We start from the raw sequence: 15,028 nt of genomic DNA on the forward strand, positions 1-15,028 counted from the left end.
ATATTGGTGTGTAACATGTTTTTCTCTGCAGGTGAACTCCAGTGATGCAGCTGTGATCATGTTTCCATGGCGTAGCGTGGTCGTCAGGGGTGATGGATCTCTGAGGCGGGTGAAGAGGGACTGGGTCATCCCCCCCATCAATGTCCCTGAGAACTCACGAGGACAGTTCCCAGAGGAACTAGTCAGGGTACGACACACACACGGTTCAGAGGACACATTTCACACACATTTCCCAGGGGGGCTAATCAAGAGAAGACAAACACACTGTCATGCAAAGTCTGTCATTTGGTCACTAGCTCAGAGGGTTTTATTGTGTGTGTGTGTGTGTGCGTGTGCGCGGGCGCGTGTGCGTGTGTGCGTGTGCGCGCATGTGTAAATGCTTTGTGTATATGTACGGTATGTACAGTGTATGTGTGTAGTGCTCACTATTTCGACCAAACACAATCTTCTGGTATGATATTTATATTAGAATCTGTGGAGAGACAGTATACATGCTTTCTGTCTGTACTGTATAGCCTGTGTATGGTGTTGAGTGGAGCTAAATATGTTTCAAATAAAAGTGTTGTTGTGTAACTGTATCTAAAGTGGGAATATCTCTCCCTCCCTCTCTCTCTCTTTCCCTCTGTGGTCTAGATCCGGTCGGACCGTGATAAGAACCGTCTCCTCCGGTACAGTGTGACTGGACCCGGTGCTGATCAGCCTCCAACCGGGATCTTCATCATCAACCCCATCTCTGGTCAGCTCTCTGTGACCAAACCCCTCGACCGCGAACACATTTCCAACTTCCATGTAAGTGTGTAGTAGGGGGTTTCAAGATTCTGCTAACTTTCCCAGGTTTTCCAGAAATCCTGGTTGGAAGATTCCCTGAATCAGGAGGGAATCGTACATAGAGGATCCCTCTGACCACATTCTTTGCTGGTGTATGTAAAACATTTGTGAAATGTCACCCTGAGGTAGTTGGACAGGAAACATCAGTCTGAGAATGTTACCTTTGATCTGCAGTACACAAATAGGCTCTCACACACACACACACACACACACACACACACACACACACACACACACACACACACACACACACACACACACACACACACACACACACACACACACACACACACACACTTAAGCAACTCTGGCAACTCTGCAGGCAGGACATTTGCATGAAGGGTGGGGCTCCCTCATGAATATTCATACAGTGTGATGTAGTTGTCAGAGTCACTGAAGCTCTGTGATGAATATATTCATGAGCTGTTGCCGTGGCATTACTGAAGACTGGGTATAGGGAGCAGCACACACAGTATAGCAGCTATGAGACAGAGTACAGGGTGAGGGTACTGTAACAGCAGTATGTTATGGCAGCTACTTCTCCCTGCCTAGCGGTAGGCTTCTCTAACATGGCTGTTTGGAGACAGGTACTGGGGGAGGGTACTCTGCTTTTTCCCTGTAGTGCTCTCTAGTTAGAGAGCAGTAGTTGAAAGGCCCTAGGAGAGAAACACTTAAGGGTCTTTAGATCCACCCTTGAGAGGCCAAGTGTACACTAACCTCAGTAAATGGCCCCATTCCAATCTCAATACTTCGCACCCTTCCCCTCTCTCTGCCCTCAAAATGTTGCCCTCTGAAGTGTAAGCAATATGTAGGGCGTTCACTCACTGCTCTAGAATGTAGCGAAATACAGGGTGCTGCTGAATGTATGTCTCAACCTAATTTTCTTTAGCCTATGTCATTATGAATCACATACAATGAATTATTAGATTGTTCTCTACAATATTACAACCTTAATATTCTTGTACATAACAGTGTTAATTAAATAGGAATGTTAGTTTGTGACCATTGCTAGTTTAGACAACGCAGCTCTTGGTTGAATCTCTTCCATATTTTGGGAGGTGGTAACATTAGGGGGCGTTTCTGTGCTTCAGAATCAAAATCAACTTGATACCTCGTCATTTTCAGCTCCAGATCCATGGCTTTCTATTCCTCTAACCCCGAACAATCAATCTTGAGAGGGGTCGTTTCTATGGTAATTTAAAGGGGAAAGACTCAGAAATGCTCATTTCTGGGGGAGTAGATATTGAAATTCAGTCGGTTAGCTTTGTTAATTCATATGCACTACCGTTCAAAAGTTTGGGGTCACTTAGAAATGTCCTTGTTTTTGAAAGAAAAGCATGTTTTTTGTCCATTCAAATTAAATACAATTAATCAGAAATACAGTGTAGACATTGTTAATGTTGTAAATGACTATTGTTGCTGGAAACGGCTGATTTTCTATGGAACATCTACATAGGCGTACAGAGGCCCAATATCAGCAACCATCACTCCTGTGTTCCAATGGCATGTTGTGTTAGCTAATCCAAGTTTATCATTTTAAAAGGCCAATTGATCATTAGAAAACCCTTTTGCAATTATGTTAGCACAGCTGAAAACAGAAATTAAGGCTATTCCATACAAGATTTTGCCAGGAAACTGAAGATCTCGTACAATGCTGTGTACTACCCCCTTCGCAGAACAGCGCAAACTGGCTCCGACCATTCCCTAACTGTGTCCTAACCCTGATCCTGTATCTGACCATGTAGCTGTGAGTCCATTCCATGTCATTCTCTAACTGTGTCCTAACCCTGATCCTGTATCTGACCATGTAGCTGTGAGTCCATTCCATGTCATTCTCTAACTGTGTCCTAACCCTAATCCTGTATCTGACCATGTAGCTGTGAGTCCATTCCATGTCATTATCTAACTGTGTCCTAACCCTGATCCTGTATCTGACCATGTAGCTGTGAGTCCATTCCATGTCATTCTCTAACTGTGTCCTACCCCTGATCCTGTATCTGACCATGTAGCTGTGAGTCCATTCCATGTCATTCTCTAACTGTGTCCTAACCCTGATCCTCTATCTGACCATGTAGCTGTGAGCCCATTCCATGTCATTCTCTAACTGTGTCCTAACCCTGATCCTGTATCTGACCATGTAGCTGTGAGTCCATTCCATGTCATTCTCTAACTGTGTCCTAACCCTGATCCTCTATCTGACAATTTAGCTGCGAGCCCATGCTGTGGACCTGAATGGGAACCAGATAGAGAACCCCATAGACATTGTCATCAATGTCATAGACATGAACGACAACAGACCAGAGTTCACACACACAATCTACAATGGATCAGTACCAGAGGGCTCCAAACCAGGTAACAACACACACTCACACACATACACATGCACACACTCACACACACATGCACGCACACAAACCCACAGTACATTTTTTATTGACTGCTTGGTTTGCGTTCCCAGGGTCCTTTGTGATGACAGTGACATCAGTGGACAAGGACGACCCTAAGACAGCCAATGGGATGCTCCGATACAAGATTATATCTCAGAACCCTGAGAGTCCTTCTTCCAACATGTTCACCATCAACAACAAGACAGGAGGCATCATCACTGTAGCAGCAGGCCTCGACAGAGAGGTGGGTGGCTGTGTGTGCACGTGTGTGTGCGTGTGTGATGTGTATCAATGTGTACACTGTAAAGGAAAATATCCAGTTATTTCTACCATAACTTACTGGCACCCTCCTGTAAAATACTGTACTTTAGAGTTTATTTGGAATTAACGGTAACATACTGTAACTCATTTTACAGTAATGTACAGGCTGCCAGTAAATTACTGTAAAAACAGCAGGACTTAAAAAAAAAAAGAGTTTTTTTTACAGTGTATGAGTGTGTGTTTACATACTGACTGTCTTATGTTATTCTCTGTAATCTGAACCTGTCCCCTCTTGTCTTCCTCATTCCAGAAAGTTCCTCAGTACACACTGATAATCCAGGCTACTGACATGGAGGGGAACCCCACCTACGGTCTGTCTAACACAGCCACAGCTATCATCAGGATCACTGACGTCAATGATAACCCCCCAGAGTTCACCGCTGACACAGTAAGTCACAGACAGACAGACAGACAGACAGAGACACACACACAGACACACAGTACAATACACACTCACACAATACTTTCTTTCTCACACAAAGAACACCACAGAAACAATCTTTCAACAAAAACAAATATATATATATATATGTGTGTTTTTTTTTATTACAAAAAACACAAGCAAGGGGTAACATTAAAGTATTAGAACATGAAGGACAAACACTACAGCATCAAGACACTATCAAACATGTATCAGTCTTTCCACAACAGAGCCATCCTTATGTGTGAGGCTGTGTGTGCATGTTAGTGATATAAAATATACAGTATGTCATAGTTTCCTTTTTCATGATCACAATCTTGTGAAACCTGAACCCTCCAAGATCCCACCACAGTTCCCCAATAGCTGTCCCTCAACCATTCAAGACCAAATAGAGAACAAATAAAAAATACAATTAATTCCATTCCCCACCCCCGAGAACCCCTCAATGCACCAACAACCAAGATAATAAACTAAAGAGAAAAAAGGAAAAGACAGAAGAAAACAGCAAACAACAAAGCAAAAGGGAAAAGAAAAAGAATACATTTAAAACAAAAGACATCAAGGAAAACGCCAACTGTATATGTTTGTGTGCATGTCTGGCATTATTACATGTATCTGTGTGTTCTTGTATGGGTTTATTCGAATGAGAGTGTGTGTATACGCATGTGTGCAAACACCTGCACGGCATCAGCCTCAGGCAAACCGGCATTAGTTGTAAAAACACGGCCACTTAGTGTCATTCAAATGTTCTTTATTATGTTTTATTTAGACTTTTTTTCCCTCCTTTATCTTTTGACCATCATTCTCTCTCTTACACAGCAACTCCACTCCCACTTGTCTCCAGTTCCACATACCAACCTCAGCCCCTCCCATCTATCTCTGCTGGACACCCACTTCGTGTTTCTACGCAACACATATCTTTCAACTATGCTGTGATGTTTAACATACAATTTCAATCTATCTAATCTAATAGAATCTACAGATTGCGTGTTGAAGATAAATACATTTACTAAGAGTGTTAGTATATTAGTAATTGACTGACCCGGTGTCTCCAGATTTCCTAACAGTACTGGGGTCAATTTTAGATCAATGCTATGCATTTTCACCCATTCCTGAACCTGAGACCAGAAACAGGCTACCTGAGGGCAATACCAAAATAAATGGTCTGTTGATTCTGTAACCTCACAACAAAATCTGCAGAGCTTCGACGATTTTATGCCCCAAATATTCAACATTTTGTTGGAGGCAAGATTTTTATATAATCATTTTAGCTGAATATTGAATATTGAATTGATTTATACTGTATATCAACTCATACATATAATCATTTTAGCTGAATATTGAATATTGCATTGTTTTATACTGTATATCAACTCATACACCCTGTACCATAGAATCGGTACATCAAAATCTCTTCCCAACTACTTTGCAATCTGTATGGCACAGTTGTCAACATTCTGGTCCTCAAATGAAACTGGTTTACTTTCCTATTTATGCTATTCTTATTCCTCCACCAGTTTTGATCCTTTATATTGTGCAGACAGACCAGTTCCCTACCACCTCCCGCTGCCACCTGCCTCCGCCAGTTTTGATCCTTTATATTGTGCAGACAGACCAGTTCCCTACCACCTCCCGCTGCCACCTGCCTCCGCCAGTTTTGATCCTTTATATTGGGCAGACAGACCAGTTCCCTACCACCTCCCGCTGCCACCTGCCTCCGCCAGTTTTGATCCTTTATATTGTGCAGACAGACCAGTTCCCTACCACCTCCCGCTGCCACCTGCCTCCGCCAGTTTTGATCCTTTATATTGGGCAGACAGACCAGTTCCCTACCACCTCCCGCTGCCACCTGCCTCCGCCAGTTTTGATCCTTTATATTGGGCAGACAGACCAGTTCCCTACCACCTCCCGCTGCCACCTGCCTCCGCCAGTTTTGATCCTTTATATTGTGCAGACAGACCAGTTCCCTACCACCTCCCGCTGCCACCTGCCTCCGCCAGTTTTGATCCTTTATATTGGGCAGACAGACCAGTTCCCTACCACCTCCCGCTGCCACCTGCCTCCGCCAGTTTTGATCCTTTATATTGGGCAGACAGACCAGTTCCCTACCACCTCCCGCTGCCACCTGCCTCCGCCAGTTTTGATCCTTTATATTGGGCAGACAGACCAGTTCCCTACCACCTCCCACTGCCACCTGCCTCTGCCAGTTTTGATCCTTTATATTGGGCAGACAGACCAGTTCCCTACCACCTCCCACTGCCACCCGCCTCCGCCAGTTTTGGGGGCAATGCTGTAATCATTTGATTGTACTTTTGGATTGAGCAGACCTTCCCGTACAATTCTGATAACTCCATGAAGGACATAACTCTACCATTACAATTTGCAATATCATTTCAGAACAAAACACCCTGTTCAAACATCTTTCCCATAAATACAGGTATTTTATCAACCAGCACATTTGAGTTCAGCCATAATATTTGTTATAATATTTGTTCCATGTTTTCAGGAAGGTGAAATTTTAAATTGTAGCCAGCTCTGCAATGCTTGTTTGAAAAAGACAGATACTTTGAAACAATGGATGAGCTTTTCTTATTAATCTACTTGAGAACCATTTAGGGTTCAAATAAAACTTTTGAAGGAGTGAAGCTTTTAGAGAGAGGTTTAGTGCTTTTCTATTTAATCATCTCAACCCACCCCATTCATATTCATTATATAGATAGGCTTGTTTAATCTTGTCTGGTTTAGTGTCCCAGATAAAGCAAAATATATTTTGCTAATATGAAAAACGAATCATCAGGAGTAGGCAGCGCCATAAGTAAGTGAGTAAACTGAGATATGACTAAGGAGTTAATCAGGGCAATTTTTCCATAAATAGACAGGTATTTACCTCTCCATGGTTGCAGGATCTTATCTATTTTTTACAAGTTTTCTATTGAAATTCATTGTGGAGAGCTTATTTATATCTTTTGTGATATGAATACCGAGTATATCTACCTCACCATCAGCCCATTTTATAGGTAAGCTGCAGGGTAAAGTAAAAGTTGTATTTTTTAAGGATCCAATACGTAATATTGTACACTTATCATAATTAGGTTCTAGTCCAGAGAGTAAATAAAGGTTTTCTAGATCTTTAATGCGACATTGCAGGGATCTAGCTTGCGGACTTAACATAAAAAATGAGTCATCGGCATACATGGACACCTTTGTTTTTAAGCCTTGGATTTCTAATCCTCTAATGTTGTCATTGGATCTGATTTTAATAGCTAGCATTTCGATGGCCATAACGAATAGATATGGTGACAGCGGACACCCTTGTTTAACTCCTCTAGACAATTCAAAACTCTCTGAGAAGTAGCCGTTATTTACTATTTTACACCTGGGGTTGTTGTTCTATTATTTCTAGTAGTTGTCGTATATTATCTCCAATGTATCATCCATGTAAAAAACCTGTCTGATCAGGATGAACAATACCTGGTAAAACCCTTTTAATTCTGAGTGCTATGCATTTTGCTAGTATTTTTGCACCACAACATTGAAGTGTAAGGGGCCTCCAGTTTTTTAGATAGACTGGTTCTTTATATTTTAGTATTGTTTTTATTGCTATCTACCTGTACTATTAGTTCATGGATTTCCCTTGTTAGTTTTGTTTCTTTAGCCAGAAACTGCTTTTTTATTATTGATGAATATGGAATTGAATGACCCCTGAAGGTACATTTAAAGGTATTCCAAACAATAAGGCGATTTGCTGAACATATATTATACTGGAAAATTTCAGTTATAAATTGTTTTGTCTTAAAAATAAGTTGTCCTCCAGTAAACTTTGATTAAATTTCCAATATCCCCGTCCACGTGGAAAATCACATATGAGTTATGTGAATGCCAATTAGATGATGATCCGATCACATTCTGTCTCCTATTAAAACTTTTTGAACCTTTGATGCAAAGAGAGAAAGAGACAAGAAAGTAGTCAAGATGACTAGCTTGATTAAGTCTCATTCCTCCATGTATATCTCACTAGGTTGGGGTTTTTTAGTCTCCAAATATCCACTATTTCTAATGTGTCCATAATATTTTTTATTTCCTTAAGGGCACGGTGATGATAGTTTATAGAGTGATTACCTTTATGGTCCATTGAGGTACTTAACATTGTGTTATAATCTCCTACCATAATGATTAGATCATTTGTTGCCTGTAAGTTCAATAAATTGGTATAAATGTTTTCGAAGAAGTGTGGATCATCCTGATTTGGACCATATAGATTAATGAGACAAATCTCTTTTTCATCCACTTTCATATTTAAAAGGATCCACCTTCCTTGCGAATCATTCCTGATTATTTGCACATTCATATCGAAATATTTGTTAATTAATATCATCACACCCTTTGAGTTCCTTTGTTCATGACAGAAAATGATTTCACCACCCCATTCCTTTTTCCACGCAACTTCATCTAAGGATGTAGAGTGAGTTTCCTGTACACATACTGTATATGTTATATTCCTTGTCTTTTCGCCATGTAAAGACTGATACATTTTTCATCTCTCACTCCCTCATCACTCTCTCCCTGCCCCTCCCTCTGTAGTTTTATGGAGATGTGCATGAGAACCGTGTGAATGTGATCGTAGCTAACCTGACAGTGACAGACAAGGACCAGCCCCATACTGCAGCCTGGAGGACTGTGTACAGGATCACCGCTGGAGACCCCACTGGACGCTTCTCCATCCCCACTGACCCCACCACCAACGAGGGACTGGTCACTGTGGTCAAGGTAGGACACAGCACACATACATACAGTACAGGCTGTACATACAGCACACAGATACACACATCACATATATTGTGCACGGGCTATGCACACAACATGTACCTCTCTGTATATTTATGTACGCACAGACACAGATGCTGCACATGCAAACAACACACATATTATAATGGCTAATCACAGGAGCTTGGTGGAACCTTAATTGGGGAGGAAGGGCTCGTGGTAATGGCTGGAGTGGAATGAGTGGAATGGTATCAAATACATCAAACACATGGTTTCAATGTTAAATAAAGGTTCATTATTTATTTATTTAATATTACAAAAAATGCGTTTGGTGCCATTTATTTTGCTCCGTTCCAGCTATTATTATGAGCCGTCCTCCCATCAGCAGCCTCCACTGCGGCTAATGTATGTCTATCTGGCCAACAAACTGTATGTCTGTATATATGAGCGTGGAAAACTGGTATTTGCGTGTTTACGTGTCTCTCCATCTTCAGCCCATAGACTATGAAGTCAGTCGTTCCTTTGTGTTGACGGTGCTGGCTGAGAATGAGGTTGCCCTGGCCCGTGGTATCCACCTGCCCCGTCAGTCCACCGCTACCGTGTCTGTACGCATTGCAGATGTCAACGAGAGCCCAGAGTTCTCTCCCAACCCTAAAGCCATCAAACTGGAGGAGGGGCTACCAGCCGGCTCGCTACTCACCACCTTCACAGCACAGGACCCTGACAGATACATGCTTCAGAACATACGGTACAGAGAGGAGAGAGAGGGGGGGGGGGGGAGTATATGTTTTATATGTGTTGAATGTGTACGTTTCAAAGGCATTAGAGTGTCATGTTACTTCCTATTGTAATTGTGTTCTCTCATCCTTTTGGTTGATTTCCAGGTATTCAAAGCTGTTTGACCCTGCTAATTGGTTGGAGATAGACCCTGTAAATGGGCGGATCTCCACCATCGCTGTGCTGGACAGAGAGTCTCCCTATGTGAAGAATAACCTCTACAACATCACCTTCATGGCTTCTGACAATGGTGAGTTTGTGTGTGTGTGAGTTTGAGTTTGAGTGTGTGTGTGTGTGTGTGTGTGTGTGTGTGTGTGTGTGTGTGTGTGTGTGTGTGTGTGTGTGTGTGTGTGTGTGTGTGTGTGTGTGTGTGTGTGTGTGTGTGTGTGTGTGTGTGTGTGTGTGTGTGTGTGTGTGTATGTGTGTATGTGTGTGTGTGTACGCCTATACTGTTTTTAGAGCTTCCTGTGTTTATAGTTGTGTTTAATCTGGGAGGATGGGGGATGGGACTCAATCTTACTATTCACATTCATTAAATTCAATTACAATCCATTCAGTCTGAATCACTTTCTTGGCACAATAATAAAAATATGTTGTTGCCAAAATCCCCCCAAACTTCTAAGACAATCTCATATGACAATGGCAGGACTACTTCTGAAAATGATATGTATACGGATGAGCATACAAACTAGTGCTCTAATACACATTCTCCAAAAACACTCTCTCCCGGTCACATGCACATGCACACACACACACACACACACACACACACACACACACACACACACACACACACACACACACACACACACACACACACACACACACATACACACACACACACACACACACACACACATACACACACACATACACACACACACACACACACACACACACACACACACACACACACACACACACACACACATACACACACCACAGAGCCCCTGCTGTGTTTTAGCTTTATTCTGACTGAGCTCTTCATTGTGCTTTTGCCAAATACACACGCACCCCCTCCTGCTCACACACACGTACGCACACACACACACACACACACACACACACACACACACACACACACACACACACACACACACACACACACACACACACACACACACACACACACATAGGCAGATGTGTGCCTCAGACAGCCTCCCTAACATACTGATCTCTCTCTTCCTCATTCCCTTACTCACTCTCCTAGTGTGTTGAATCACATGTTTCTTTCATTGCATCTCTTATTTAGAAGAGGTCAGATGTAGCTGTTGATGGGGTGTTGTTTTGAGAAGTTTGGTTGTTGAACAATGGTTTTGGGTGTGGCGTAATATTATGTATGACAGCATGATTCCTGTTTGTTTTGAATGCTGTAATGTGCCTTTGAGATTCTTATTACGCTGTGTTTCTGGCAGTGGTTGAAACCAAAATTTTACAATCGTTTCGTTCTGAACAGACCCACTATTTTTGTTTGTTTTTCGTTCCACTGTTCAGATCAGCAAAATAAAGTTCTGAACCGGTTCGAACCAAAAAAACATACTGTTTATATTGTTCCTTTCTTTTCCTTTTTTAACCTGTGAAACCAAATGTTTTTACATTTAGCTAATTAAATGACTTCACTAATCAGTGCGGTTAGAGCAGACAAGCTAGTTGTTTACATGCGTGATGGACAGACAAGTGTAGCCCATGGCGCAAGATACGACTGAAAATGTGCTGGTGGAGAAAGAGCTAGAGATGGTTGAGGAGGAGACTTGAAACGCTGGACATCTTGTTTTGACATTATATGAATTAGGTCTACAGAATTATACCGAGGAGGAGCGGCTTCTATGGAGGAACTTTGAATGTCCTTTGACATAGCTTGAGATAGCTAACAAGCTTGAGTGTGCAGAGTGGTATCAGAATTAAAAACACATCTTACCTTTTGTAGTTAATAAATCCAATGTGAAACATGATAACTAGGCCTGTTGTATCCTTAACTAGCATTGAAAAAGTGAATCCATTATTCTATAGCTAATAAAAAATCGGCCTCACTATCTCCTGAATCAAGCATTAATGTAACGTTAGTACAGTCAGTAGGCTATGCTTCAGAGGGGGGAGGGGAAGGTAGCCTAAACATGCACAGGCAAAGATTTTTTGCTTGCAGGCAGACACTGGAATACATTTTTGAGTGAGGGTTTTGCCTAGGCGCTTAGTTGGTTTTGTTGTTGTACTAGATAGCTGGAACATAAAATAACATTATTAGCCAGTTCCCATGCATTTAAAATAACAGTTCTGTTCCGGAACAGTATGGATCACTTTCGTTCCGGGGTCGGTTTCCATTCCTTGAAAAATTATGTTTTTTCCCGGTATTCAGTTCTGTTCTCTGAACCGGTTCCAACCCCTGGTATCTCCTCTCAACATATAAATAGTTCAGTACAGTATCTATGTTGCACCAAACAGGTTGCCTTTTTGTCATTTTTTGTAATATTCCTTCCTATCTAAGGGGCCTTTTTCTCCTCTTTGCTTATCTCACTGGTCTCTCCTTCTCTCTCTCCTCCATCCCTCCATCCTCTCTCTCAGGCATCCCGCCTGCCAGTGGTACGGGTACGTTACAGATGTACCTTTTAGACATAAACGACAATGCTCCTCATGTCTTCCCTCCGGAAGTGGAGATGTGTGAGAAGCCTGAGCCCAACGCCATCAACATCACCGCCAGCGACCCAGATCTGACTCCTAATGCCGGCCCCTTTGCCTTCGAACTGGCCAACCGTCCGGCAGACGCACGACGAAACTGGACCCTCACACGCCTCAATGGTTAGTGTGTGTCTGTGTTTTATCTTTCCTGTCTTTCTTCCACTCCCTGTCACTACATTTCTCTATTGCCCTTAATGAAATAAAAAAATGCTTTATTGCCATGACAAAATAACTTGTTCAAAATTGTTCCCCGTCTCGCTCTGTCTCTTTCTTTCTCTCACCTTCCCTATATTACTCTCTCTCAATTCAATTCAATATACTGACATGTAAAGTCTTAATTGACATGGAAAGTAAAACACTTACATTGCCAAAGTAAACACTTAAGCTGAGTGTACAAAACGTTAGGAACACCTGCTCTTTCCATGACAAAGACTGACCAGGTGAATCCAGTTGAAAGCTATGATCCCTTATTGATGTCACTTCTTAAATCCACTTCAGTCAATGTAGATGAAGGGGAGGAGACAGGTTAAAGAAGTATTTCTAAGCCCCGAGACAATTGAGACATGGTTTGTGAATGTATGCCATTCAGAGGGTGAATGGGCAAGACAAAAGATTGAATGCCTTTGAACAGGGTATGGTAGTTGCGCCAGGCGCACCGGTTTGAGCGTGTCAAGAACTGGAACGATGCTGTGTTTTTCACGCTCAACAGTTTCCCATGTGTATCAAGAATGGTCCACCACCCAAAGGACATCCAGCCAACCTGACTTCTAGAGGTAACCTGACTTCTAGTGGTAACCTGACTTCTGGTGGTAACCTGACTTCTAGACTTCTTTTGGTAACCTGACTTCTAGTGGTAACCTGACTTCTAGAGGTAACCTGACTTCTAGTGGTAACCTGACTTCTAGTGGTACCCTGACTTCTAGAGGTAACCTGACTTCTAGAGGTAACCTGACTTCTAGAGGTAACCTGACTTCTAGACTTCTTTTGGTAACCTGACTTCTTGTGGTAACCTGACTTCTAGAGGTAACCTGAGTTCTAGACTACTAGTGATAACCTGACTTCTAGACTTCTAGTGGTAACCTGACTTCTAGACTTCTAGTGGTAACCTGACTTCTAGAGGTAACCTGACTTCTAGGGGTAACCTGACTTCTAGTGGTAACCTAACTTCTAGACTTCTAGTGGTAACCTGTCTTCTAGACGTCTTGTGGTAACCTGACTTCTAGACTTCCAGTGGTAACCTGACTTCTAGAGGTAACCTGACGTCTAGAGGTAACCTGACTTCTAGTGGTAACTTAACTTCTAGACTTCTAGTGGTAACTTGACTTCTAGACGTCTAGTGGTAACCTGACTTCTCCCTCTCTCTCTCTTACTCCCCCTCCCTCCTTCCCTCCCTCCATAACTCTCTCTCTCTCTCTTACTCCCCCTCCCTCCCTAACTCTCTCTCTCTCTTACTCCCCCTCCCTGCCTAACTCTCTCTCTCTCTCAATCCCAGGTGAATATGCTCAGATCAGGCTGCGGATAGGTTTTCTGGAGAGTGGTATCTACGAGGTTCCAATCATCATCACAGACTCAGGCAACCTGCCCATGTCCAATACATCCTACCTGAGGGTCAAGGTGTGTCAGTGTGATCACCATGGAGATTGTGTGGACATGGAACGCATCATCGCAGCAGGCCTGGGCACTGGAGCCATCATCGCCATCCTCATCTGTATCATCATAATGCTAGGTCAGTCAGTTTGTATGCAGGCACACACACATCTTATAGCTACAGAACATCATCTATGTACAGTACCAGTCAAAAGGTTGGACACACCTACTCATTCCAGGGTTTTTCTTTATTTGTACTATTTTCTACATTGTAGAATAATAGTGAAGACATCAAAACTATGAAATAACACACATATGTAGTAACCAAAAAAGTGTAAAACAAATCAAAATATATTTTCAGCATATGTGGGAACTCTTTCAAGACTTTTTGGAAAAGTATTCCAGGTGACTACCTCATGAAGTTAGTTGAGAGAATGCCAAGAGTGTGCCAAGCTGTCATCAAGGCAAAGGGTTACTCCTTTGAAGAATCTCAAATATTAAATATATTTAATTTGTTTAAACACTTTTTTGGTTTCTACATGATTACTTGTGTTTTTTCATAGTTTTGATGTTTTCACTATTGTTTACAATGTAGAAAATAGTAAAAAATAAAGAAAAATCCTGGAATGAGTTGGTGTGTCCAAACTTTTGACTGGTACTGTAAACGTTTGGCATCCTCGCTGCTCCTCCCAGACAGCAGCTACAGTAGATTACAGTAGCTACATTAAAAGCTATCCTTAAATCTGCCTCCCCCAAACTTAAGCTCCCCCTTTAGGAGATAAGTACCCCCCTCCCCCACTGCATAGAACCCTCCTCACGACAGCCTCTTGACAGCCCTCCACCAGTCTCCCCACCCCCTCCTCTCAGTCAATCTCTGAAAATCCGCCCAGATTATGTGGATCAAACCAGGCAAACTGATCAAGCTCCTGTCAAGCTTTAAAACTCCTCTCCTGATTCTCTTTACATGGCAGAGAAATATGGTTGAATTCAAACTAAAGCTGCATATTGTCTGTTTATAGGTATTCATCCTTACCTTCTTTCTATTTTCTTCTACCATGCCCCTACCCTCCTTCCCCCTCGTTCTTCTTCCCCCCTTCTTCTCCCCCCATTCTCCCCTCTCTCTCTCTCGTCTCTCTATCTCCTCTCTCTCTCTCTCCTCGCTCTCTCTCTCTCGCTCTCTCTCTCTCTCGCGTCTCTCTCTCTCTCAGTCCTCTCCTCTCTCTCTCGCTCTCTCTCTTCTCTTCTCCTCTCTCCTCTCTCTCTCTCTCTC

The 15,028-nt window shown here is 42.5% G+C and overlaps 1 protein-coding gene across 1 annotated transcript in view; it reads left to right on the forward strand.

The window, feature by feature from the left end:
* Nucleotides 1-15,028, forward strand: part of LOC109902779 (cadherin-2) — a 55,068-nt gene that overhangs the window by 38,091 nt on the left and 1,949 nt on the right. Inside the window, exons 4-13 of the mRNA XM_031785735.1 lie at nucleotides 32-187; nucleotides 634-789; nucleotides 3,036-3,180; nucleotides 3,287-3,459; nucleotides 3,787-3,924; nucleotides 8,539-8,724; nucleotides 9,216-9,469; nucleotides 9,606-9,748; nucleotides 12,058-12,291; nucleotides 13,664-13,897. Coding sequence (XP_031641595.1) covers nucleotides 32-187; nucleotides 634-789; nucleotides 3,036-3,180; nucleotides 3,287-3,459; nucleotides 3,787-3,924; nucleotides 8,539-8,724; nucleotides 9,216-9,469; nucleotides 9,606-9,748; nucleotides 12,058-12,291; nucleotides 13,664-13,897 — 1,819 coding nt within the window. The remainder of the gene's footprint in view (nucleotides 1-31; nucleotides 188-633; nucleotides 790-3,035; nucleotides 3,181-3,286; nucleotides 3,460-3,786; nucleotides 3,925-8,538; nucleotides 8,725-9,215; nucleotides 9,470-9,605; nucleotides 9,749-12,057; nucleotides 12,292-13,663; nucleotides 13,898-15,028) is intronic.

This window comes from Oncorhynchus kisutch, linkage group LG13 (assembly GCF_002021735.2).
Source record: "Oncorhynchus kisutch isolate 150728-3 linkage group LG13, Okis_V2, whole genome shotgun sequence".
NCBI classification, from domain to species: domain Eukaryota; kingdom Metazoa; phylum Chordata; class Actinopteri; order Salmoniformes; family Salmonidae; genus Oncorhynchus; species Oncorhynchus kisutch.